At 43.0% G+C, this 27,132-nt stretch overlaps 1 protein-coding gene across 1 annotated transcript in view; it reads right to left on the bottom strand.

Moving 5' to 3' along the window:
* Positions 1 to 397: 397 nt before the first annotated feature.
* OCSTAMP (osteoclast stimulatory transmembrane protein) overlaps positions 398 to 27,132 on the bottom strand; it is a 114,039-nt gene continuing 87,304 nt past the window's right edge. The window contains exons 2-3 of the mRNA XM_069651311.1: positions 9,469 to 10,498; positions 398 to 1,429 (exon numbers count right to left, since the gene is read on the bottom strand). Coding sequence (XP_069507412.1) covers positions 1,121 to 1,429; positions 9,469 to 10,498 — 1,339 coding nt within the window. The 3' untranslated portion in view covers positions 398 to 1,120. The remainder of the gene's footprint in view (positions 1,430 to 9,468; positions 10,499 to 27,132) is intronic.

The following is a 27,132-nucleotide window of genomic DNA, read 5'->3' as shown; positions in this document are numbered from 1 at the left end:
AAGAAACTAAAAGTTGGAGGCAAAACGATTGCAGGACAAGGGTTCAAATTATGGAACAACTGGAACCCAGAACTATGGAATGAAAAGATCTACAAATGATTCTGCAAACTACTCAAATCCAACAACAACACTGAGGGTGGTGCCACCTAAACACCAGTCTTTAATGAATGTTGGTGTTAAATAGAATGTGTCAGATTGTCACTGTTATTTTCTTTTCCCAATACACATTCAGCCTTGTTTGACTTGGAGTTCCATGAATATTGTTAGCCCAAACAATTGTGAAGGGATTCTTGTAACCCATCATCCTCTGTTTTTTTATTTTTTTATGCTTGGCTTGTTACAAATCGTATACATAAATATAGTACGCAATGAATAAATACAATTTACAATCTACATGTCAAGTACATAATACCATGATTTAATCAAAACATCTAACACATTAAAATTAATTACATAACGTAAAACATTTTTAAAAAGTCACTACTTTATCAGCAGTGATTTCGGTTGGTCAGATCGAATTCTATACGAAAAACGTTCTGTGACCCTCTACCGTCCCTCCCCCCTTCCTATTGCTCGATCACCCTTCCATCCTCCAAGTCTCTGTTGTGTCTTCACACCATTTCTGTACTGAAACCGTGCATGTTTACAGATCACAAAAGCAAAAAAAAAAAAAGAATACAAAACGTGAAGATTTTGTTTTAAAGAATGGATGGTAAGTGAATCACCGTGATCAGATTTCTGGACTTCTCCACAAGAGCATTGAAAGTCTCAAAATAAGCAAACTCACTGTTCACTGGAGCGGGTGTAAAGTAAATGTATCAGTCATAGAGCCTAGGTGTGTGAATTATGTATGAGTTCATTAGAAGGGCACAAAGCATGTTGAAATATTTTGTTGTTCTAGTGTTCCTTTCATTTTCATATGTTTGTATAAAAATCACATTTCAGGAATGTTTATTTTTCTTGTAAATCATTCAATATCCAAATGTAAGGAGCCTCACATATATATTATTTATATTGCATTCAAAAAATATGTTTCCCAACATAACTGGATTTGTAGTGGAAGGGTTTACAGAAGTGGTCTGATCTCATCTAACATATTTTATAAACAGAGCATTAACATTTACAATAATAACTTTTGCTTCTTGCGATGCTTGCGTAATATTTCTTCAAAGAGATGTTCAATCCGTGCATCTTCTTGCTTTTCAAAAAAGGACGCTGACATTCTTCTGCATAAGCGCTGGGCGTATGTTTGGAAAAATATGAAGGCACATGCAATGCCATAGATGAGTGCCACTGTCAATGCCAAAGTGTTGTTTGGGGCGGTTGGCAGCAGTACACAGTCTTTAGAAATAAATGACAGGTCCCTTTGAAACTTCTTGTGGAATGATTGAGTTGATAGCTCGATAAATCGTACCAAGGAAATCTTTACCTGAAAATGAAAAGAAGAAGGTTGTTATAAAGTTAATTAACACGCCTTGGGAGTACAGACAATCAGCTTGCTGGGATTGCGAGATGAATCTGCTGGTGAAGGTCTGGATTCTGAGCAAGCATTTGCTTGTTGTCCAACTCCCCTTCATCCCATATACAGCTCTGCACCTGCTTCTACCCACTGGACCACTCCACCCTCCTGTAACCCTCTTATTCGTGGTTCCCTTAAACTTGATTATTACACTTAAGTGACCTGCCACACATCAAAGTTCTGTCTCCATCACACACACCTAACCGGCATGGACATGGAAAAGGGACTCTGCATGCTCTGTTTACCATTTCCATTGCAGCCATCTTCTTTGAAGATTCACAGGAAAATCAACTCTCACTCTCCAGGCACGACATTTCATTGATAAATAAAAAAAGCCATTAGAACACCTAACGCTAAGTTGAAGTCCTAATGGTCATAATCACCACTGAGTCAGTCTGTACCATGTGGTAACAACCCATGCCTCTTTAAAAAGACTGTTACTTGCACATGCCTGATAAATTGGACTGGTCTGTTATGATCCTGTGCGACCTACAAAGCAGAACTGATTATGCCTAAATCATTAGTTTCAACATTAATTGTAAACTGAACTTTTCTATTTGCTCACATGCTCTGTAATATTAAGATGCACCAGTGAAAGATTTCCCAATGTACCTTACAAAGAGGTTTAAAACTATCATTGAAATCAAATGTTTTCAAGTGAAAACACAAAGATGATTCTCAGTTAAGGAATGTAGATCCCACCATGGTTATCAAATGCGTGATCCAAATAAGTGCCAAAATTAAATTATTACGTATAATTCAGAGATGCACAGTGCCTTCACAATGTGTATGGTTACGTTGTTTCACAAAAGTAACGTAATCCTTATACAGTGCACTAGCATAGTGGTTACGTAAATTTCAACCTGGTTAGCTTTGAGATCGAAGCAAATTTGAGAGATTTTCAAAGCCTCTGTTAATCCACTTTAAGAGCCATTCTCACCATATTCAAAAATTTGTAGTTAGTATTTTTTTGTATTTTACTCGGCATTCAGTACTCTACTCTGAATTCGGTAAATATTGGGAAATGGTGCTCATGCACAGAAGGCCTCGTACCTCGCTAAATAAAACGTGGTCTCGATCCTCAAGATTTATATAGATATAATTTAATTATTAATGTGGTGCAACATGTGATTGTCTTTCCTACCCCTGATATCCCAATTTGCTTGCTTGTTCTTTTTCACCATAATGGTTATCCTAACACCTCAAACTGCATACATTGGTGTCTGGTGTCCAATCAGGTGGCTACATTAGTGAAAAGCAAAGTGGTACTAGACTGGGAGAATTACTTCAATCTCCCTTTTTCCCCAGAAGACAGCGAACGTATTTGCCCAACACCTCACTCTAGAGTACATTTCTCAATCTTTTTTTAATCTTTCATCCAGCTATTTTTACTGCAATAAGAATAACAAGATTTGTAGCCTCTTGAATGAATGAATTTTGGTCGTGCAAGGGTGAGAATGCCTAACTGAAACATGTTCTTAGACTGCGCAAATGTATTTTTTATTTTGGCAAGAAGTTTGGAAGTGCATACAATCCATTTTTAAAAAGTCTATACATCTTTAATTTTTGTGATTGAAAATGATTGTATAAGTCTGGCTGCTGTAATAACATGGAGTACCTGAAGAGACAGCCCTGTTAGTGGGAGGACTATGGGCCTGGTAAATTATGAAACAAGGGGGGCGTCCTGCCACATATATTTTTACATTCACATTAATTAATTTCATCCAATTTCTTTGATGGGGGCATTCATTAGTTGACAAAGATGACTCTGTTTCTGCTGGTATCATCGTACAAATACAGTAACACTGTACTAGATCAAGTTCACAAAGCATTTATTATTTAGCTTGTGAGCTTGTTTGTTCAGACAGTTATTTTATCGTTTTTCTATTTGACTTTTCTTTTGTCATTATTCATTTGTCACTATTCACACAACACATACAATAGTGCAAAAACATATACTGTTTTTGGAGTTTTACAAAATAAAAAATTGATGTGTATTTTGCATGTGTGAAGCGTGTGTCAGATATATGGATGTGCTATGGGTCAGTGAGTGGTGGGTGAATGAGATGAAATGTGATAGTGTGTGTTTGAATGTTCTGTTGAGAAACAAGGGTGTTAGACGCATCGGAAGGTCATGTGCCATCACTTCCTGTGATGCCACTCGGGGATGGTCACAAATGACATCACTTCCTGTGATGTCATCAGAGATCAAGGGTCATATGATGTCACTTCCGCATCCCCTGGCATTTTGGTGAAATGACGTCCCTGAACTACATGTTTACTCAAGAGCTCTTTTTTGCTAGGTTACGATTTGGCTTGACTGTATGTAACATTAGCACTGCTCACTTCAAAGGTCATGCTATAAAGCAACAGTCCGCAACTGCAGGTCTACAGATAGTTTGGACTACAAATCTCATGGATAGGGATTGTGGGAGTTGCAGTCCAAAACCTTTGGTCAGTCTGAGGCTGCAAACCCCTGGTGCAGAGTACGTAAATTATTTCAGGACATTTTCTAAGAATTTTGTAATTCAAAACTGGTCACTGTTATTTAGTGTTTGAAGTCTTTTCACTTTCAAGGTCTGGTAAAAATCACATTTTACTTTAGATAAACAAATACATATTTACTTTATTAAAATGCATCAAACATTTCTAGAACAGTGATTATCTAGCAATATGTCTTCTTAGTCAGTCCAGAGGTAGAGAACGATGCAGCAAGTCGCGCACAGAAGCACGAGAAGCAAATAAAGGTACTCTACGTGCTGTATACATGTGTACTGTGCTGTACACACCTGTTTGTCCTATATACGTGTGCAAAGCACTAGATTGAGCATCCAATTCAAAACTCGTTACAGATAATATATATGTGCATATGGGTAGTGTTTTGTTACCACAAACTTCCGAGAATATGCAGGCGACTGACTGATGCATTAATTATGCTTGTGTTTGCCTCTCTGCGGGCCTTGCCTTGGCTTCACCCGCTACTGAACTAAATGTGTAATTAAATATTAATTTCTGGATGGAACACTGCGAGTGTTGTGTGTTGGTCTAGTTCTTTTGGCAGAGAGCGTCATGACCTCGTCATGACGCCTCTGAAATAAAAGGGGCTCTGTTGGCACGCTCAGATCAGAGCAGCAGAGTCCCCGGAAGCGGCAACTCATGTCTACGTGTGTTTCTTGGGGCTGGGGTTTGACACGTGACCGTGGCCTACTTGTGCTGGTGTGAGCCCAGGTCCAAGCCTCCATAGTGCTGGGTGCCCCCAGCAGATGTTCTCAGTCCGGTGAACCGGACAGTGTGGGGTGATCCCTGCACTCAGCTAGCTGCGTGCCCGCAGCTCTGGGAGTTGCGTCGGGAGATCCCAACGCCTGGATTGACCCACCCCGGGACCAGATGCGGGGCACCACATTGGCAAAGAGGAAGTCCCGCCCGCCTGCTGGTACTCGCGGCGGGCGGACGAAAGGACCCGTGCACACGGCCACAGTCGGCGGCTGTGTGGAGGAAGCACGTGTGGGCAGCAGCGTGGCAGGTGGCCCAGGGACCTGCGGGGGTACTCCTACACAGGTCGCCTGGTGCCCACAGCTATGCTGAGGAGGACTGCTTCGGCTGGCGGGACGTGCATGGTGCGGCCGTCCTGCCCGGAAAAGAAAGGAGCGAAGTTCGGCCGGTGGCGTGAGCCGTGTGGAGCCCGGGCCACAAACAAAGGAAGGGGGCGGAGCTGGGAGCTTCGGCCCGTGGCTCACCTGTGCACTTCAACAGAGCGGGGAGCACACCCGCTGAGTCCCGGGCTGCCGACGGGTGAAAATGTTTGTGAAGCCGGAACAGATGATGGCCAGCTGCTCACCTCGCCCACAGTTAGCCTAGAAGGGGTGGCGTGCACTCCTCATCATTGCCCGAGAGACAAAACGGGGCATGGCCTCCACCTGCATACGACCTGCATGTGTCCCTAGCACCAGCAGGGAATAAAGGAAGTGGGGCTGAGCCATCTCCACCTCGCTCATGAAAAGGGGAGTGGCCAAATGAACCAGCCGCGGCAGTGAAGAAGGAAGAACAATCAGGCTGTCTCTTCCTCGCATGCACAGGAAGCCAACGGGACAACAGTAGTGGTAGAAGGGTGTCCCAGACAATCCATCCTGGTGCCTACATTTGGCTGTCTGCCCCAGGGGTAGCGGCTCCATTCGGAGTGCTCGTGCGCTCGTTGGGAGGGACAAGTGAGGGGGTTCCACTGAAGCCCAAGACCAATGAGCACCAGAAGAAGGGCCGACCGCGGCAAGAAGCGTGTGGGTTTTGGCCCAGCGCAGACCCCAACAGGCTGTCCTGTCTGAACACCCCTGCCATCATCAGTACCCTAGGAGGTTCTGTCCACACACGGAGCACGGGGAAGCATACAAAAGGACCCCACGAGGGGTAAGGAAACCGGCGGCGCGGTGACTGAACAATCTGCAACAGCCAAATGCCATTGCCATAACAGTCTCCGGCCCAGCAGTCATCATGGCGGATGAGGACAATGAAGGAATATATCGAGGGGAGCTTGCGCCACTGCCATACTTCGATGTGATGGGCTCGCCCGCCAGCTTGGGACCCCGGGGGACAGCTTGGGAGGAAAACCTAGAGCTGTACTTCGAGGCGATGGAGATCAAAGATGCAGCAAAATGCCCGACCTTCCTGTACTCCGCCAGACTGGTCGTTCAGAGGCTATTCAAGATATTAAGGCCCAGGGATCAGTCATACGATGCAGCCATCGCAGCCCTGAATGAATACTTCTGACCCATGGTTAACAGGGACTATGAACGATTCTGGATGAGGTGTGCGAAGCAGGAGGAAGGGGAGAGCCTTGATGCGTTCCATTGGAAGCTGCACACTGTCCTGTGACCTGGGAAACTTCAAGGGGGGTGAGATCAGAACGCAGATCATTTACGCTGCAGCTCCGCGAAGCTACGCAAACAAGTCCTGAGGGAGCCGCCGCTTACCCTCGATCGAATACTAGAGCTTGGCCGGGCCCAGAAACTGGCAGAGGTGCGGGCCTCGGTGATGCACTCTTCTGCCATGTTTATTGAGGAATGACCAGACTCTACCACTATATTTTTCCAGGTTAATACATTTTTTGCAACCTTGGCGGTCCAGGAGCCATTTTCATTAAACCTCACCCCTGGGAAGTCATAAAATGTAACCTGCTCAAGGGCAAGGCCATTTTTGTGCAGCTAGAATGCCTATTTCTTACTGTGGCATGGCATGTTTTATTGCCTATCTGTGCTAAACTAAGCATGATAAGTGTTATTACGTGTCTAGACTGGCCTGCATTGGAGCAGCCAGTTTGGACATATTTTCTTATTGTGGCATGGTTAATGGCAAAGCCAACAGGAGTATGTTCTTAAGTGATGCTATGGGCGTATATTGGAACAGCCATCCTGGACGTGTTTTTTTATAGTATCATTACTGGTGTTATGCACAAAGCATACATGAGTATGGTCTCATATGAGTAAACTGGCATATATAGGTGCAGTTAGCATGGAAATGTATGGGCACTGTCAGCGTGACATTGTTGTGGGGAAAGGTATGACTGGAAAAAGGGCCTGTGCTTGATTGGTGAATTGCATACATTGGATTTTTTCATGACTTACCCTACAAAACCGATTGCAAACTTGTTGGCTGTTTACCCAATTCCCACAGAAAGTGTGCTCTATAAGGCACCATTTTAATCCATCATTCAACATATTTACTCAGGAACCCCCTCACTAAACCACCTACCAGCACCCATTGATGCAATCCTCAAACTTAGCCTATAGCATGTTTGATTGCATGCCTGAAATGTAAAGAAATATGTATTTGATGCAAAAGATTCTGCCAATCAAACATTTGAGCAAATACCCAAATCTCTTCTGGTTTTCCCAAAATGCATGTTTTTGTCAAACACGCTATGGCATAATACTCTTCCCCAAGTCACTGTGTCTGGTGTTAACCCTATTGCTTAACTTTGTGACTTCTTGGGGATGTCATAGTGCATGCTACTGTGGTGAGAAAGACTGAATATTTTGATGCGAGAGAAGTAGCCCACTACCTCTATGTTGGCACTTACATTCTGGGGTGGAGGATATTTGGGCAGGCAATTTGACTCGTTCCAACATGTCAATTACTATTACTAAGAAGGTTATTGATTGTCTTTGTCTCTCATAAGTTAGGGGTTTTTATGTTTGAATCTTGGATATATCAAGCCAAGATGCTCTCCGGCTTCTATATTGATCTGACAATTTGGTGGCTAGGTGTAGTCTCCCATTCACATATTCACTGATTCTCTCATTTCTTTGGTTCAAGATCACTTGGGGAAGTTAAGTGTTGTTGGTGGTTCCATGGTGATGCAGGGTTCTGTGACTTCCCTGCCTGTTGCAATTGCTTGCTGTCCTAGAGTGTTTGATTGTCATGTTCCCCGCACCCTTTTAGGTGGTTCGTTCTTAAGAGTGATATTAATTTTCTACTGGGCATCTGATTGTGTTTACTGAGAGATGTGGCTTTGTTATCTTAGTTTTGTTGGAAATATCTGTTTTTTACCATTTCTATGGTCAAAAAGGCCCTTACCCATGAAGACCTACAATAGTCAAGGGGTGTTGTTTTTCAGTTGGTGCTCTAAGAGCTGGCAAATCCTCGTGTGTGGCCCAGTTGGCATTTTGAATGTTCCAAGAAATGTTTTTTGTGAGCGATCAACTGCCAGCTATTTGAACATGCACAATCCATTCGGAGGAATAAAGACAACTGAGCAGTTTTTTTCATCTATTTTATGACTTCCTTATTATCTAGCCACCCAGTATGATCCCTGCTTCCTGCATGCACCTTACCCTCGGTCATTATAGTTCTTTAGCGGACTTTCACACTCTTGGGCAGATGTCTTTTCTTTAAGCATCTGGTCGTGAAATCTCTGCATTTTCTTTGGTGAATTACAAGTCTATCCTTTGTTTATGGTCATATCTTTTTTTCACAGAATATTTAATTGGTAGGCCATCCCCTTTGTATGATTTCTTCCAGACTTTTATTTATATTATGTAGGGGCTTGTCTTACTTTTATATCCCTATTATTCCTTTCTGAATTAGATGTTGAAAAAGAACAAAGATAGGTCAACTACCCCTTCCTTTTGTCCCTGAGTAGCAACAGGTCAAATCCAAGACAATCTAGTCAACTCTCAGATTGGTAAAGGCCACAAATTATTAGTTGATATAACATATTCTTTTATTTCAGTGTATCTTCTGCAGAGCTTAAAAAAGGACTGCAGATGGGTCATATATGCAAGAGAGAAAAAGAATTAAAAACGAAACTGTGTTAACCATTTACATTCTAATTGGTGTAGTTACACTGTGCCATCAAAGTTAATACAAAGTAAGAATTAAATCAACAAAAGAATAATCAGTCTACAGTAGACGTATAAGGTATGGAATGAACACACCTCTTGAACTAAGCATCCGATAAGTAGCCTGACGTTTTCAAGAAATGTCTTATCAAGATTTTTTCCTAAGATGTCCCGAAGAAATTTGAGTTAAAAACAGGTCGTAACACAAGACATATTCTTACAAATGTCTTACTTTGTATTTACTTTGATGGCACGGTGTAACTACACCAATTAGAATGTAAGTGGTTAACACAGTTTGGTTTTTAATTTGTTTTCTTGCTTGCATATGGGACTCATCTACAATCTTTTTTTAAGCTGTGCAGAAGATGCACTGAAATAAAAGAATATGTAAAATATTGCAATATGCAAGCAAAAAATCCAATCAAGTTTTTCTCTATAAAGTGACACAATCGTAGACAAACAACTGTAGACAGTTCTGTGAAGCCAACACGCATTCATGGGTTATCTCTTGCTGTTGAACAATGTATTTTCTCTGTATTTTGCATACTATGTACTAACGGTCTCATAGGGAGATGCTGTACATGAACCTGCAGGTCAGAAAAATATTGTTGTACTTACTTTATAATCTATTTCAAGAATCACTGGTACAGTGGGAAAGTTGTTGGCCCACTCCCCAATAGCGACAGCGAGAAGAAAGGAAATGTGGTCGATCGCTATCGTCATTGCTATCAACACGAAGAAAAGAGATAGGACCATGATGCGGAGCAGACAGGAAACACATTCTTCTTTCGACAGCTTCCATCCTGTTGATTCTATTAATCCTTTAGAACTGGAATCAATAACATATGCTTTGTTGTGTTTTAGTGCCAAATGTTTCAACTTCTTTGTGATGTAAATATTGTTAAACTTGAGATCGGTTAAGTAAAGTTTCAAGTACCAAGCAGACTGGCAGAGGAGGGACACCACAAAAAGGCATGCAATTATCCTGTTGGCAACCAAGACTGTTTCCGACACCTTAGTTTCTATTTCTAAAAAATCTTTCTTGATATTCAAACTAACTTTAAGCATTTGGTCCCTGATTGTAGACCTGTTAACCTTGGAAACAAATGTCAGGCCTGTCCCATATGGATGTTGAGAGACCTTTGTAACCTCTCTACCAAATTCCTGGGCAGATTGCTCCAGTAGCATTGTTGAGTTTAAGAGGCTTTCTGAGGAATTTTCTGAGAAACATTGTAAATATTTCAATATTATCCTTATATTCCCAGCAACATTTGGGAGGATGTCAAGTGTAATAATTAGAAAACAGGTTGACAAGAGGAGTCGACGACCCTGTTTTGTGCCTAGTGCAGGGATGCTGATGGTTAAAACACAGCGTACCGGATGCACAAAAACAAGAAGCAATAAAAGAACAAGGCTAAATGATGTTGACGTTGCTAGTGAGAGCCAAGATGTGTATTTCAATGAAGAAAACATCCAGTTGTAGAGAAGGCCACCAGCTGATATTGTCACACAGAGACACACCGACAGCAACAAACAAGCTTCTTTGGAGGTTTCCGGAACCGGCTTCGAATATACAAACCAAATATCCCGGAAATACCGTTTTGTTGTTTGGAAAACATGAACCTTGACATAGTTCCAAGGCACCAACCTGTAAAAGAAAATCAGTATTCTGTTTTACTATTCAGATTTGTCTCAAGGAAGCCTTGAAATATGAACACATAAATCGTGAATTATCAATATTGGCTTCTAGAGAAACAATTATTAATTTTGTTATCAGATCTGTATCCTGTTGTTAGAAAGAGTTTACATTGCAAGTCTGCAGTTTGGTTGTGAGGTTTTGCAGATTCGGCCAAATAAATATACAGTTATAAACATATGTATATGTGTTTGCATGATAGTAGGGAGATGTCCAAGCCTGGATGGCCATCAAAGGGCTATGCCTCAACAGTGACAAGACTGAACTTCTCCTGATTGGTTCCACTGAAACCTTAAAGAAACTTGACAACCAATTCCTCCATTTTACGATTGAAACATCAAAACCACAGCCTCTGAAACAGTAAAAACCCTTGGAGTCTACCTAGACTCAAACCTCTCTATGTCCAGGCAAGTCAACACCATCGCGTCTGCCACAGAATACCACGCCAAGCCGCTAAATGCAGCCAGACCTTTCCTCTCCAAGGATAACTGCCTCACCATTGCCAGAGCTATAACAGGGTCCAGACACGACTACTGCAATGCCCTTTTTTGTAGGCATGTCAGCAAAAAATATGGAGAAGCTACAATAACTCCAAAATAGCGTACTCCCAGCAGCCATTGGAATCCCTAGAAGGGACCACATATCTGCCGCCAAGAAACAGGCACACTGGCTACCCATCAAAGAGCGGGTCCTCTTTAAAAGCCTGGCTCTAACCCACTAATGTGTCAATCAAACACCCCCTTTATGTTACCCAAAGAATACACAGAGCTGCATCCTCCAGACCTACCAGAACACCGTATGTCAACATGCTCACAGTACCCAAAATCAAACGGGTCCGAGTGGGCGGCGCCAGCTTCCCATACATAGCAGCCATGCAATGGAATGCCCTTTCACCATCCCTAAGAGCTGAAACCTCCAATTTAGCCTTCCGCAAAGCTATCATGAAACTGCTTTTCACCAAAACCTATATGCTATCTGTATACAATGTTTTCACTATTCCTGCTCACACTATATGTATGATTTATGCAATGTTTTCCACAATGTCTGGCACATGCCTTATGTAACTAAGCTCATCACCTGTAGCAGCGCCTCGATGCCTAAGGGCTGTTTGCTCGCTTTATCAATTTAATAAATTAATAAATAAATGTTGCATGTAGTATTGTGAGGGTTAGTTGTAGTATTGTGAGGGTTAGTTGGAGTACCTCACAACTAAGAAAAAAGGCTAAATTCGGGTTGACTAAAAGTGGCTGACCAAAGTACAGACTTTCAAATGAAAGTCTTTGAAAACGCTTAGAGCTAGACATTTTTCTTGACCCGCCTGTAGTTTACTTGAAAGACCTTGTAGAGTTTTCACAATACACAATTCCTAGCACATATTGTCATAATTAGCAAGTTCAAAGCGTAATTCAACTTTTAATGCTTCACTGAATGAAAGATAAGAAGGTGACCATGATCTGATATGTGTTTTCAAAGATGTTCATTGGAAAGTGTGAAGTTCTTGGTAAGAGATTATTTTTATTAGGCCTAAAACAACAGGTGGTTCAAATTAATGTTCCTGTTTATGAGATTCAGGACTAACCATTAGGCTCAGACTGTATCATAAAGAAAAACTATTCACCACGTTTGTAAAGCATACCCTATGTTAATGGGGGACGAGGAGCACCACATGGCTCTTTTAATGTGGTCTATGGGGGTGAAGTGGTGCCCATGTGCATAGCCAGAAGGTGCAGTCTTGGTAGGGAATCCTTGATCTGTGCCAGATATCCCTGATTCTGCTTTTTGTAGGGAGTCAACATATCTTACGGGTTACAGCTGGGGGTGCATTGGGACCCTCGTCACCCACTTCATAAAACCTGCAGGTCAGCATACCTTCTATGCTTCCTTAGAACATTTGTTTTGCCGACTGTTTCTTCCTTAAAGAGACGATGTGCTCAGGCAGCCCACTTGGCTGCGTCTCCTGCACACTTCTTTTACAGAAGGGCCTGAATGCAGCCTGGAGTCCATAGCATGACAAATTCAGACAAGTCTGCCAAGGCATTTACTGTAATCTGGCAATAGGAAACGTTGGGATCCTACCTGAAAACTAATTATGATTAGAATGAGCTTAACGAAGAACAAATCATACCTAAAAGAAGGACTGTTAAGTTGTCCTGATTTAATAAGCAATGACATACATTTCAATGAATACCCTCCAGTATAGCTGAACGAAGAATGGTGAAAGTGATACCATGACTACCTGCACCAGCCAATAATTCAGGAGATCCGCAAATATCAGTCTGTTATTTTAGCCTTCCGAATCGCACATGCAATTATTGGTAGGATTCGGGAGCATTTCAGGTGCTGACTGGCTCCTGGTGGCCTTCTAAATATTTTTCCAGTGTTTTGCACCTGCCTGTGAGCTAAAAAGGAAGGCAGGCCACACAGCTTCATGGAGGCCTTGAAATTGCAGTACAGTTGGAATGTTATCATTGTTCTTAACCTTTATCTACCCTCTGCTCGACACAGAATACATGCTGGAATAGATTCACAACGTGTTCTTCAATGAGGACAGCCCAATGAAAAACGCTTCATGAATCAGGCCCACTGTGTCTAACAAGGGTCAGATGAGTGTGATTCAATAAAAGAAAATCAAACCCCCTGCTCTGTTGGGAACTATCACACCTCGGACAGAAAAGGGCTGCATGGTCCTTTTCATTTGGTACGACTAGGCATTGCTTGAGACACCTATAAACCGAAATGATTGCAGTGGAGTACACATAGGGAGCAATAGCATATGAGGAGGGACACAGAGCTTGTAGGAGTTGTTTGATCAGGGAGTCACCTACAACACTAGAACCGCAATCACAAAATTGAATACTCAAGAGATTTTTTTCATTCTTAGATAACTTGAAAACCCCTTCTCCCCTACACTCCAACAATGAGACCTGTTGCACCAAGGTCCAAACTGCCCTCTTGGACAAAATTGCCTTGTTACACAATGAAATCCTACAGAAGCAAACACGTACTAACCTAACAGTCATCATCATCAGACGGCCCCCATACCCACAGTCCCACAAGAACTTGTCCGTTCTGCTTTAACACCATCTCTGAGGACATAGTCTCCTCCTTGCTTAAAGGTCTGAAGCCCTCCAGATGCAAAGGAGATGATTGTCCTGCTGCAATTATCAAGGACTGTGTGAAAGCCCTAGTCCCCTTCATCACCACCTTTATCAACTCCTCCTTCTCCTCTTGCTGAGTCCCCAATAGCTTAAAAGAAGCCTGGGTACTCCCGTTACTAAGGAACCCATCACTGGATCCCACTACCCCCACAAACTACTGACCTATCACATCTGTCCCCTTTCTCTTGAAGATCTTGGCTAGAGCAGCCTATATCCAAATTTAGCATTACCTGGAGCCCAATCACTTCTAGGGATCCAGCAATCAGTGTTCCGGCTGGGACACTGTTTGGAATCTGCCTTGCTTGACTTAAAGAACCAGTTAGATACAATTAAGGACACATGGAAATCAGCTCTCCTACTACTAGTGGACCGCACAGCAGTGTTTGACTTAGTGGACCACGAACTACTCTGTCAACACTTGACCGTGGCGGCTAATTTCTCAACAGAGGCATCCAGCTGGGTTGCCTCTTTTCTGAAAGACAGGAAAATCAGAGTCTTTGCTGACAATGCAAGCACCACCCCTGCATCTATCCCTTGTGGTGACCTCCAAGGCTCTTGTGTCTTCCCAACTCTTATAACATTTTCAAAAAAACACTTTTTGACCTCCTATACTCAATGGGTATCTCCTACACTATCTATCCCGATGATACCCAGATTCTCCTCCCCCTCTCCAGCAAAAACCACCAAGACGCAGAGAATCTAAACTATATGGAATGATCTCCCCCCTCTGTACGGGCTGAGAAATCCTACTCGGTCTTTCACAAAGCCCTCAAAACCCAGCTCTTAGCCTAAATCCCCCTCCTTTTTACCACTGATTCCACTACCCCTTGTCTCCTTACATCAGCATGCTCAGAATTACTAATATGTATGTAACATGATCTCTGTGCAACTAATGTATCCGTACGTATCTCTCTCTGTCCCTCCACCTTTGTCCTACTGTCCTGACTTATTGTGCCCCCCATACCTGTGCCTGACTGGAATGTGCAACAGCGACTCAATGCCTCCGGGTTGTATGTGTGCTTTACAAATTAAATAAATAAATATCTACCAGACCATTCAAACTTGAATGGTCACTAACTTCCTCTCTCTTAACTCATCGTCGGCCTGCCCACTGTGATCAACAACCTTGGCCAGCAATATGCCTACTTCAACATTGACAGTATTTGCAGCCCTTTATCCCAATCAGTAAAACCCTCTTTCTCACACGCCAAGTCAATGTCATCTCCTCCTCGGCAGCTCACACCATCAAACATATTCATGCCTGCAGGCCCTACTGAAACACCCTGCAGAACATTCACAAATTGCAAGTGATGCAAAACAATGCTCTACGCTCAGCACTAAACATTCCTAAATGAGATCACATCACCACTGCTAGAAGAAAGGCCCACTGGCTCCTGATACAAGAAATAATTATGTTCAAAACCTTGTCAATCACTCATAGGTGCCTCTCCAAGACTGCCCCCACCCGCCTTATAGCATACAGAAATTCATGAGAGCCCTGTCTACAAGACCGACCAGGACACCCTATGCAAACAGGCTCATCCAGCCTAAATTCAGACTGTTTAGAGCAGGTGGATCGAGCGCCCCACATACCCACAACCCTCGAAGCCTACATAAAAGCCCAAACTGTTGGCATTGCCAATGCTGGTTTATAAAAGATATTGCAGATCTGAGCTATGCATACATGTTATTCTCCATATATTTGTGTTATTCTTTATTCTGGCCATGGACTGAAACAGATGGACTTACTGGTGAAACCATAAAAAAATGTTTTGAAGTTGTGATTTAAACTGAATGCATTCATCAAGGTCTAAAATTCAGCTATATAGCACTCCGTAGGATTCAGTTGTTGATTCACTTGAAGAAATAATGTGATTTGTTTGGCTACGATCGCCATGCACTATTATTTTATTTTTTTATTTTTGTTGGTTGCATTTAAAATACAAACTATACAGCAAAACGATTGACTGCCATTTTGAAGATATTATGTTGCACAAGGTTTCAAAAACTTAGCAATACTGATCATAGTCATACATATCCTGCACAGTTTGGTTTCTCTAATTCTATTTATGTGATATATATTTAATATTTTATCAAACTAAAGCCCATTGGGCCTCGTCGAGCTCAATGTTAAGATGAAGATCATTGTGGAAAATGTTGATGTTTGACGTCCATTTACCCTGTGCATACAGGACAAATATCAAGCACACTGTAAAATGCATCAATAAAACAATCAAACCCAGTAAAATACAGTCACCGTGTGCTAAGGTATAACACAAGTAGTACAGGTGCTGCTAGAATATGCTAAGTGAAGCCTTGAGCGTCCATGTTGCCTAATTACAGGTCAGTCCATTTTCCCACATGTTTCCCGGTGAGTTCTGCCTTTTTACACCACATGTAAACGCTAATGCCTCAATAACCCCATCATAATGTGGGCACAGTTAACATAAGTCTGGTACAGCATACACATCAGGATGCTATCAGCATGTGCCAGCTGCATCAATAATGACAACATGTCTGAGTGAATTTCTCTGAGGTAACTCATGAGTTAAACATTCGCGCCAGACATGGCTCCAGCCTGCAGTTCTCAAATGGTTAGCAAACGCCGACTCATCCCATTATGCTCCCACGGTCTGTATAATGAACGAGAATCATTACATTTGGTAATAGCATACAATAATGAAGTGCTTAGAAGCAGGAGGAATCTGGCCTGAAGCGCTATATGTCATCACACATTATTGTCATAACGTTGGTAAAGTGACCATAAGAAAAATGGACTTCATAATGTTATTTTCATTAATTGAGTGCATTCTGTTCTCCTATTACGGCTAAGATCGCCCCAGCAAATATTACGCACTATGATTCAAGCTGAGTTAACTGATAACATCTTCAGATAACGTCCCACTTAACTTTCAATGTAACATCAAAGGAGAGTAATGAAGCTCACACCTTTACAAGGAATTCCACTCATTAAAGTCCCTCGCGCAAATCAGGCAGACCCTTCAAACAAACAAAAAATGTAGAGCAAAGAAAACATCCTTCACTCAAGCCTTGGTCATCTGGCCCTCTTTCAATTAGAATGCCAGGAATAGCAACCAATTGCAAATAAGGTTCATACAGCAAGTTCCTCTTTCAGCAAATCACAATGTCCAAAGTTTACAAAAGGAGGGAATAATGGCTTGACACCAAGGTGGACGGTTATTCATACACATGTGTCCTCTACCGCTATCCATGCCAATAGTTGTTCCACCAGTAGGTGCCACGTATGAGTCAAAACCTAAAAAGCGACTGTTGCCGAGTATCTCAATGCTATACAATATATTGAGAGTCGATAGCTGAAATGCTGATTTAGCGGGGTGGTCATTTAAACCTGTGACCAACGCAATACACACTTACTGCAGGCACATAACACACTAAGCTATCTTGCATCAAGCCATTCAGTGAAGAGCACACAGTTATGTACATCCATTTGTGCAGTTAAACTAAGTATTTGCACGTTTATCAATGGATTTGCATTCTGCCTTTTTATCCTGATGGCCCTTCATTGTTCAGCCAGTCATTCTCCTCCTGTTTAGTACAACAACCATAGTTTATTTTCTGCACCTGCATGCAATTTTCCTCCATGTTTTTCAATCTGAGTTGTAGACAGAGGCAGTGTACATCGTCACTCACCTCTAAACAATGCCCACAGGAATTAACATTTCAAATATCTTGAAATTGGGGGCAAACCACTCTGGTAATTGTGTTGGCTGGAAAGTTGTCTCGGCAGCATCAAAATAAAGATGCATTGCTTGAGCCAGTACAGTATTGGTATCATTCATACATTAAGTGACTGGTGGTGGAGGGGGGTTGGAGGTGGGGCCGCTAAGAATCCCTGCAGGAGCATGGGCCGCCTAATGTCTCTGTGGAGCAGTACTGCCCACTTCAAAGCTCGAGGCACCAGGACAAAGCTACAGCAATAAAAGGCTTGCCCTTGCATCCATTGTAAACTAATGTCTTCTGGAAGAGAGAGGCCCTGCCCATTTCTGCTTCTGGTTACCTGACCAAAAAACCAAGACTGCCCAGAGAACTGTCCAGAATAACACGCAAAAAGGCAGCAATGGCTGCGTCATGGCCATCCTTATAAGCCACGGTTGTGCACCTGGTAACATGAGTGTCTCGGTAACATTCGCATGCTCCTTGACACCCTTTTTTCGTTCCACCAAAAGTGCATTGACAGTCACTTGACATTCCACAAGGAGATTTCGCCTCTTTTACTTCCAGGCTTCCTCTCCGACCTAATCCCCAGAGTGGAACAGGTGAACTGCAACTCAGAATAGTGCCTAAAGGTGATAATGCTTGCAGTGCTATGAATACAAACATTGAACGCAGCAGCAATCGATGACAGACACAAACATCACAAAAGCAGAAAATATCTTCCCGTCTCGGAGGCCAGCTGCTTACTGGATGCTCTAAGTACTGCTATCTGCCTAGCTGCTATCCACCATTCCGATGCTATTAGCACTCTAAAGCTGTCAATGTGTGATGTAAATATATAAAGGTGTGATGTAAACATAGGGTACCACTTCATAATCAATGTGTGATGTAAATATTGGGTTTCACTTCATAATCAAGTGCATTAACACTACATTCATGAATGTGTAGGTCATATGACACATGTATTTAAACCGAGGTTTAAAAATACTTCAGAAATGCATAACTAATTACTAATTATTCTGCATTGTGCACATCATGGCTGCCCCTGGGGACATTCTATGCAGAATGAGCCATTTATATTCTATTGCAAATAATGTTATAAATGTTGCTAAGGAGTCTCACTGATTCTGCAGTAAGGGAAAGACAAATGTTATATACAAATATAGTACATATGGCTATTTGTAAACTGCCTAAGATGTTGCATTTAGAGGTTATTTGCTCAACTACATATGATTGTTCTCCTCATGTACTGTTTTAAGCTATGATTTATCTTGTTTATATTGTTATGTTTCATTTTATGTTTGTGATTGGTGTTCTTAATCTGTGTTAAGCGAGCAATCAGAATGGCACGTTTTCTGTGTCTTACTCCAGTGTTAAAAAAAGAAACCCTGCTTGATAAGTTCCGACTATAAACTGTTGGGACCCCTAATAGCCCTCTTCCAGAGTGTCTAGTAAATATTTTTTTTTTGTCCGAACTGTGAAATACACCCGCAACAGCTATGTATGATACACGTGGACAGGGGATCATTGGGGTCCCCATAGTTTGGCTTCAAAGCATCCATGTAGGGTCCTCTCTTTAACACTTGTGTCAGCCGTGAATCCCTCATTCTGTACAGTGGCAATGGCGGATGACTGTAGCAAGTATAAATGAGTCATCAGTAAAATAGAAAATAAGTCAGGGAAGAGTCTTCCTGGATGGGACAACTTGGGGCAAGTGGCCGAATTACCCCGACTAACTTTGGGTGATGGTCTACACAAAATCACACTGCGGCCCACAGATCTCATCTGCTATAAAAAGGGTGTGGTAGATTGCCAGACTGGCCCTATGGCATGTGAATGTTTTATCTCCTCAAGCCAAGGACGCCTTCTCAGCCAACTATGACAGTATAGCACCCGACAGTGCCAAGGCCTGCGGATTGAATGAACACTGTGAAATAATAGGAGCTCGAGGAACAGCTTTCTGAAGAAGACTTTAGTTCCTCACCGTGGGGATTTCCAAGTTCTGCTCTGGAAGCTGATACTGGGTTTCCTTCTTCATTGAGCAGTGTCGCATGGAACAGTGCATCTATATATACAGTTAAAGGAATCATTTGCACTAGCAATAGTCTGGTGGACAAGGCCTGGAAGGAGTATCTAGACCTTCCAAAACCAGTCAAATTGTAAAAGGATCTCAAGAGTGAATTTCCAAATCTGGTGTTTTCTGAAAGTTTAGATCTTCAAAACAATTCATCACTCTTATCTCCAACTTACCTGAAAACTCTAATGGCCAAATAAGATGAGAAGAACAAGAGACAGGAGATTGCCTTTGACAAACTGATTTATCGGTCATCATGGGACATTTATTTGTTGGACTCTTTCCACTCCTTATAACGTTGTCACAACAAGTAGAACCATTTTCATTTGCTTCACCATGATTTGACAAATTCCCCCTGACCAGCAATGTGAAAAGATAGAGCATGTCCAGTGATAACTGGTGTATAATCTGCCCTGATGAGATGGAAAGCTTTCAACATTTTTCATGGTTTTGTCCTTAATGCAGTCCACAGAGAAAACGATGCATTGATTGGCAGTTGAGGAATGAAGGAATACATACCATTGAGAATGTGATTCCTCATGTGTTTAATGATTAAAACCTAGTTGTTATGAGGGTGGTGGTTTCCATTGTGTTAGCCTCCCGGATGGTTAGGTCTCACCTGTGATGAGAAACTAGGAACTTGAAGAGTCCTTTTTGACCAGATGTTGGCATAAAGTTCAGCGTTTCAATTAGTTACATCAATCCCTTATTGGAAGAGTTGTTCTGGTTTGGCTACTGGCAATCTCCAGACCCAAGTCCCAAATGAGAACACTGAGTGATGGTTTTGTTAAATGACCAAGGGACTGTGAGGTGATTAAAATATTTGTGTATTCTTTTTGTAGTTTGTCTGGCAGAGCTGTCATTATTTGTTAACCCTATATGTACTCCTTGGCCCCAAGCTGTGAACATTGGATTTTCCTTTTGATAAATAACCAGAAAGTTTTATGATGTTTAAGATCTTTCATTCCCTCTTCTGTACTATATCCATTCATTTTTTGGGGGTGAGTCAATCGGCAATTATGGAAATAAAGTTAATTTCGGAAATAGTATTCTTTCATAAAACCTGTGTTTTTTACTGCGTGTAATCATGTTCTTTTTAAATAGGCTAGATAGACTGTGTTTCAATTCTATTTTCCTAATACATGATATTCTGTATAAATGTGAAAAGTTCCTTGAGAATTACAACACATAAATAACTAAATAAATAAATAATAAGAAAATAATATGTATTTAACAAATCATAAACTGATACTTAAAATAATTTGTCATACCACATATTTCTATTCAAACCAAAGGAAGAATAAAAGGCATTATTTCTGTAGCATATCTCCTATTCGTTCATTCATTTGTTCAGAAAGTATCGTCCTTGTAAACACAAAAGTTAAAATCATGAATTTAGAGCAAGCCTGGGACTCGCTGTCTAGACCAAGCTTTCTGTGGCAACCTCAGGAGGAAACTTAAACTCATAATTTCCTCGTAGTGTTTATCCACAGACAAAGTGCAGTGAATCTGACAAGAATGGGCGGGTGTAGTGAAAGCTTCAGAAAGAGTTGTTATATGTTATTCTGCCACATTCATCCCGTATTATAGGTTGAGACAGTAAATGGTTTTGTTTAGTATGGCATGAATACAATGTGTCTAATTTACAAAAATGTTCAGTGCAACGTAAAGTGAATTTGTGCCGCAAACGTTCACTTTGTGCTGCGCTATATGGGTCTTTCCGATTCACAGATCGAACTTTGCGCTGGCCCTTGCCACTTAGCGCTTCAGACAACACACAATACAATGCATGGGACGGGCCAGCTCAAATAACAAAATAGGTTTGGAACATGCAAAATCCTCATTAACGAAGGAAAATGAGAAAGGACATTGGTGTGGAGAGGGAGGCACCGTGCAAACAACCAACACCCCCATCAAGCACTAAGTAAACCATATTAGCCAAAACCATTGTGCTATAGCTGTGACGCCAAAGGAGCACTAACACTCCAGCACACCTCACACATTGCAAAGCAGAAAGCACAAAGAAAGCCCACGCATAACAAATGCAAAGCAATCCCAATGGGCATACGAGTGTCACAATGCCATGCCCTGCATTCATAGCACTAACATTACTACATGGAAGGAGAAGGGCCAGAATCTTCCATCCATTAACAACAATATTTGGGATGCCAGGTGAGTGGGTGCATGGAAAATATCACTTCCCTCCCCATGTCATCCTAGATATGGTCAAGGAGTGAAATAATGACCTGGAATCACCCACTGTGTGCTCACAGGTTGTGACTACACTGGTCAAAGAGCTATTCGCCTTACATTTCCTGGCCACTGGATCATTTCAGTGTACCACAGACATTGTTGGGGGTATTTCACAGTCGGGACACTCCAGATGCCTCCACTGGGTCTTGTGCTGCATCCTTGCATGTGTGAATAGGCACTTGTACATGCCATGCACACTGCAGGCAAGGCAGACGCTCATTGCAGGCAAGGTAGAGAGTGGGCCAGGAATTCTATGCATTTGCACACTTTCCCCCGGGTCCTGGCTGCCATCGACTGCACCCATGTAGTGCTGCAAACCCCCCACACCCAAGAGACAGAGCGCCTCTTTTGCAACAGGAAACATTGGCATTCCATCAATGTGCAGGTGAATGCCAATTAACCAGGATGCATGCATGATAGCTACATCTTCCGGCATTCCCTCATATACTATGCTCTTGCACCGGGAACCTTTGGAAACACCTGGCTTCTGGGTGAGTATCAACTATCACACACACATGCAGTCACATCACACACAGGAACACAAGAAATGAAAATACATATCATTAATAACCATCTTGCCCTTTTCAGGGGACAGGGCTTACCCACTGTCACATTCCTGTTGACACCGATCAGGCATCTAACCATTCCATGTGGGGCGCTCTACAATGCAGCACAGATAGCCATTAGAGGCATAGTGGAGCACACATTCAGAGTGCTCAAGTCATGCTTCCTATGCCTTGGCATTTTGCTATATGATATGATATGTTATTTGTATCGCTACATGTTGCTATATGCACCCACTGTAGTATACAAAATCATTCTGGCATGTTGCATCCTGGATAGTATTGCACAATAATACCACAACCCACTCTGATAGACACCAAAGTCCTATCAGAACTCTGGCAGGTTGCTTTTGGTAGCTAACAAGACAGCAACTGCTGGGTGGGTTTATAGGTAATGCAAAACACACCTCACAAAATAATTGAAGGTGTTAATTAGTTTGATCGTACTGTATAGCACTATTCAACTTTAGGAAATTAGAGAACAAAAGCACTTTATGTATGATTTAGTGAGTGATTGATTTGATTAGTGTGCACTTTATGATCTAGAACAGAGGTCTGCAACCTGTGGCTCACCGGATGTTTTGGACTACAACTCCCATGATACCCCTCATTGACCATGCAGGCTAGGGCTGATGCGAGGTGTAGTCCAAAACACCTGGAGATTCAAAGGTTGCAGATCCCTGATCTAGAATGTGTTTTTAACATTGTTCTATTTTATATGCTAAATCCGTGGGGCTTAGCTAAGAGACCCCTTCATTTAGCAAACACATATGATATGTCAATTGAATACAAATAAAATATGATTTAACTACATCTAATAGACATTTTTTAAAGGGTTTTGTTGTTATTGTGCTGTATAATTTGCCCAGCAGTAACCCAGATATTGTTTTACCCTGGTGTCTCTTAGAGGTTGTCAGTCCTGCATAATATTGACACACATTGTGGCAGAGCTGTAGAGCTGCAGGAGGGCCTTCCCACTCATCCACAGGCACAACCCATTGAGTTAGTAGGGCAAAGGGCACAGGGTCAGGACACTCGCAACCAGGTAGTACACACCTACATCAATGAATTGCAACTCCTGTGGGGCACATACAGTAAAGCCACATCCCTGATCACCTTCAATGATGCAATCAGGCTAATCTACCTTGCCCATAACAACACCCTGAGAATGCGTCTCTTGAAATGGCAAACATTGTGTGCCCCTTGACATAAAAAGTACAATGCCATGCCATCGTCACACACAGTTATGTAGGACAACTCCCATCTTCAGGGACAGTGACCGTCATTCAGTCATTATCATATATAATTTGACATTCTCAACCCTACGTGTGCCACATCATGCCACTATTGGGATGCATATGTCACCAACCATGAAAGTGCACAACAAAGCACAATCTTATTTGGTTGTACTGCTGTTGTGCTGTGACTCCCACTCTACCTCCACCTAACAGTGGGCTTTTGCATCAGTGACAACATTCAGGGAGTGTGGGTACCGGATGAGGCAAGATACCTAAAATAACAATCGAAATTTGTTTGGATCAGGTGAAGGAGTCTTTCTGCCAGACTGCTCTCATATACATCACTGTTAAATGGAATGCTTACCTGTATGTGGGAAGCTGCCCCCAAGAGTAGAATGGCCCTAAAATGAGGACTAAAAAAACAGCCCACCTTGGACAGGGAAAAATAATATAAAACGACAATAATCCATGCTCCCTCCTCAGGTTTATGGACACCAGCGTGCTGGAAGAAGGGGTGGTAGTGGCAAGAGGAAAGAGGTATGTGGGTACATGACCAATGGCATCACCTACATGGTTCAGTTGCAACCTCCATCCTTTGGTGGATCCTGGGATGGTGCATTCTCACCATGCATAGCCGAAGCCTGATCCTTATTGACTACGGCCATCGTGAGAGGGATGCATGCATGAGTGGCCCAATTGTTATGTTATGTTATGTTATTTTGCATTTATATAGCGCCTTATATACCATTGGTATGATCTGAAGGTGCTGGTAGGTTGAACGCCCTTGGGAACCAAAGTTCAGATCAGTAGAGAGAGTAGAGAGAGTCAAAAGGTGCATGTGTGCACCGGGTATGTGTGCAGCTTGTGCGATATCCGTGTAGTAGCTGCTTCTTAGCGGTAGGTGTGGTGGTTGAGAGATCAGGAGAATGTGTTTGTTCAGGCAGGTTTTATCCAGAACGGTTGCGGCTGCATTAGGCCTGAGGAGAATGCCTGGCTGGGGGGGTGTGAGACCAGCAGTGTCAATTTAGAATGATGTGGAGTGAGCGGCGGATGTTGGTATGAGAACAGTTATTTCGAATGGTGTTATAGTATCTCTGTGTTCTAGTTAAGTGGTGATGTAAAGGAGAGAGTAAGCGTGGTGGTGTGATATGATGAGTTATATGCTCTTTCAAACGTTCTCTGCATTCTAAACCATACTATATACGTCACGCAATTCTACGCGTTTCAGTCCGTACCGTGCACACCTATCCATTCAATGCACCCCAGTCTGGTCCAATACACTCTGATCTGCCCTGCGCGGTCTGGTCTTTTCCGCGCATGTGCTCTTGTCTGTCTCACGACTGTCCACTTGTTTGCCCCACGCATGCCCTCTTGTCTGCCTCATGCATGCACTCTTGACTGCCCCAGGCATGTACTCCTGACTGATTCATGCTCTACGCATTCAGTAGCTCAACGTTCTCATCCATTCTACGCATTCATCGGTACTGAATGCGTCAGTGCTCGTTTGTTCTACATACTCATCAGCTCTACGCGACGCGTTAGTTCACTCTGGGCACTCGATCGCTCTAGGCACTCGTTCGCTCCAGGTACTCATCCACTTTATGCCCTCACGTGTGCTATGCGTTCACCTGTTTTATGCAGTCACCCGCTCTACGCACTCATCCCTCTACGCACTCACCCCCTCTGCGCACTCACGCCCTCTATGTACTCACCCCCTCTATGCACTCACCCCCACTATGCACTCATCCCCTCTATGCACTCATCCTCTCTCTGCATTCATCTGCTCCATATACTTATCCGTTCCACGTACTCATCCTCTCTGCACTCATCCATTTTAATCACTCGTGATTTTCATGCATCCAACAGTAATATCTTGTTCTATATATTCATCTCTACACTCACTTGTCCTATACCTTCATTTACCCTGAATATTCATCCACTTCATATATTCATCTGTTCCATATGCCTATCCGCTACATACACCCATCGGCTTCATACACTCAACCGCTTCATACACTCTCCATACACCCATCTGCTGCATACACCTAACCGCTCCATACACCCACCCGCTCCATACACCCGTCCGCTCCATAAACCCATCTGCTGCATACACCCAACCGCTCCATACACCCATCCTCTCCATACACCCATCCGGTCCATACACCCATCCGTTCCATACACCCATCCGCTCCGTAGACTCATGCGCTCCATACACTCATCCGCTCCATACACTCATCCGCTCCATGCACTCATCCGCTCCATAGACTCATCCGCTCCACACACTCATCCGCTCCATACACTCATCCGCTCTATACACTGATCCATTCCCTACACTCATCTACTCCCTACACTGATCCACCCCCTTCACTCAACCGGTTCATACCCTCAACCGCTTCCTACACTCATTCACTCCATACATTCGCCAGGTCTGTACAATCGTCCGTTCCGGCGATAAACACACTCTCCGCACTTCCGCATTCATCAGCTATCCAGATTCGTTGGCTCTACAAGCTCATCCATTCCACATACTCATATGTTCTACACACTCATTCTGTTTTCGCTCATCCGTTCTGCACATTCATCCGGTTTGCGCATTCTTGCGTTCTACTTGCTTCTCTGAAGTTTACGCACTCATCCGCATTACGCACTCACCCCCTCTACGCACTCTGCACTCTATGCATTCGCACCCTCTACGCAGTCACCCCCTCTGCGCACTCATCCCCTCTGTGCACTCACCCCCTCTACGCCCTCACCCCCTCCAACGCTCCACAAACTCATCTGTTCCCTGGACTCATCCCCTCTACGCACTCATCCGCTTTAAGCACTCGTGCTTTTCACGCACCCAACAGCGGTATCCTATTCTATCTATTCAATCTCACACACTCATCTGTTCTATAACTTCATCTGCTCTGCACACTCATCCTCTCCATACACCCATGCGCTCCATACACCCGTGCGCTCCATGCATCCGTGCACTCTATACACCCGTGTGCTCCATACACCCGTGCGCTCCATACACCCCTCCGCTCCATACACCCCTCCGCTCCATACACCCTTCCGCTCCATACACTCCTCCGCTCCATACATTCCTCCGCTCCATTCACTCCTCTGATCCATACACTCCTGCGCTCCATACACTCCTGCGCTCCATACATTCCTCCGCTCCATACACTCCTCCGCTCCATACATTCGTCCGCTCTATACACTCGTCTGCTCCATATACGCATCCGCTCCATATACACATCCACTCCATACACTCATCCGCTCCATACACTCATCCGCTCCATACACTCATCCGCTCTGCACTTCCGAGTTCATCCGCTATCCACACAATCATGCGCTTTACTTGCCTCTCCTGCGGAAACCTCCAGATATGACCTGGAGCTGTAACATGCTCCACAAACTCATCCGTTCCACATACTCATCTGTTCTACACACTCATTCGGTTTACACTAATCTGTTCTTCACATTCATCTATATTACGCACTCATCCGTGTTATATGCTTGTCCGCTCTACATACCCATCTGCTCTACACACTCATCCGTTCAACGTGTTCATCCATTCTATACAATCATCCGGTTTACTCATTCTTTTGATTTCCAC

This window comes from Ambystoma mexicanum, chromosome 3p (genome assembly GCF_040938575.1).
Source record: "Ambystoma mexicanum isolate Mex_15411 chromosome 3p, UKY_AmexF1_1, whole genome shotgun sequence".
In the NCBI taxonomy this organism is placed as follows: Eukaryota; Metazoa; Chordata; class Amphibia; order Caudata; family Ambystomatidae; genus Ambystoma; species Ambystoma mexicanum.
The sequence above is the reverse complement of the archived record's forward strand: the minus strand, read 5'-3'. Positions and strand labels throughout refer to the sequence as shown.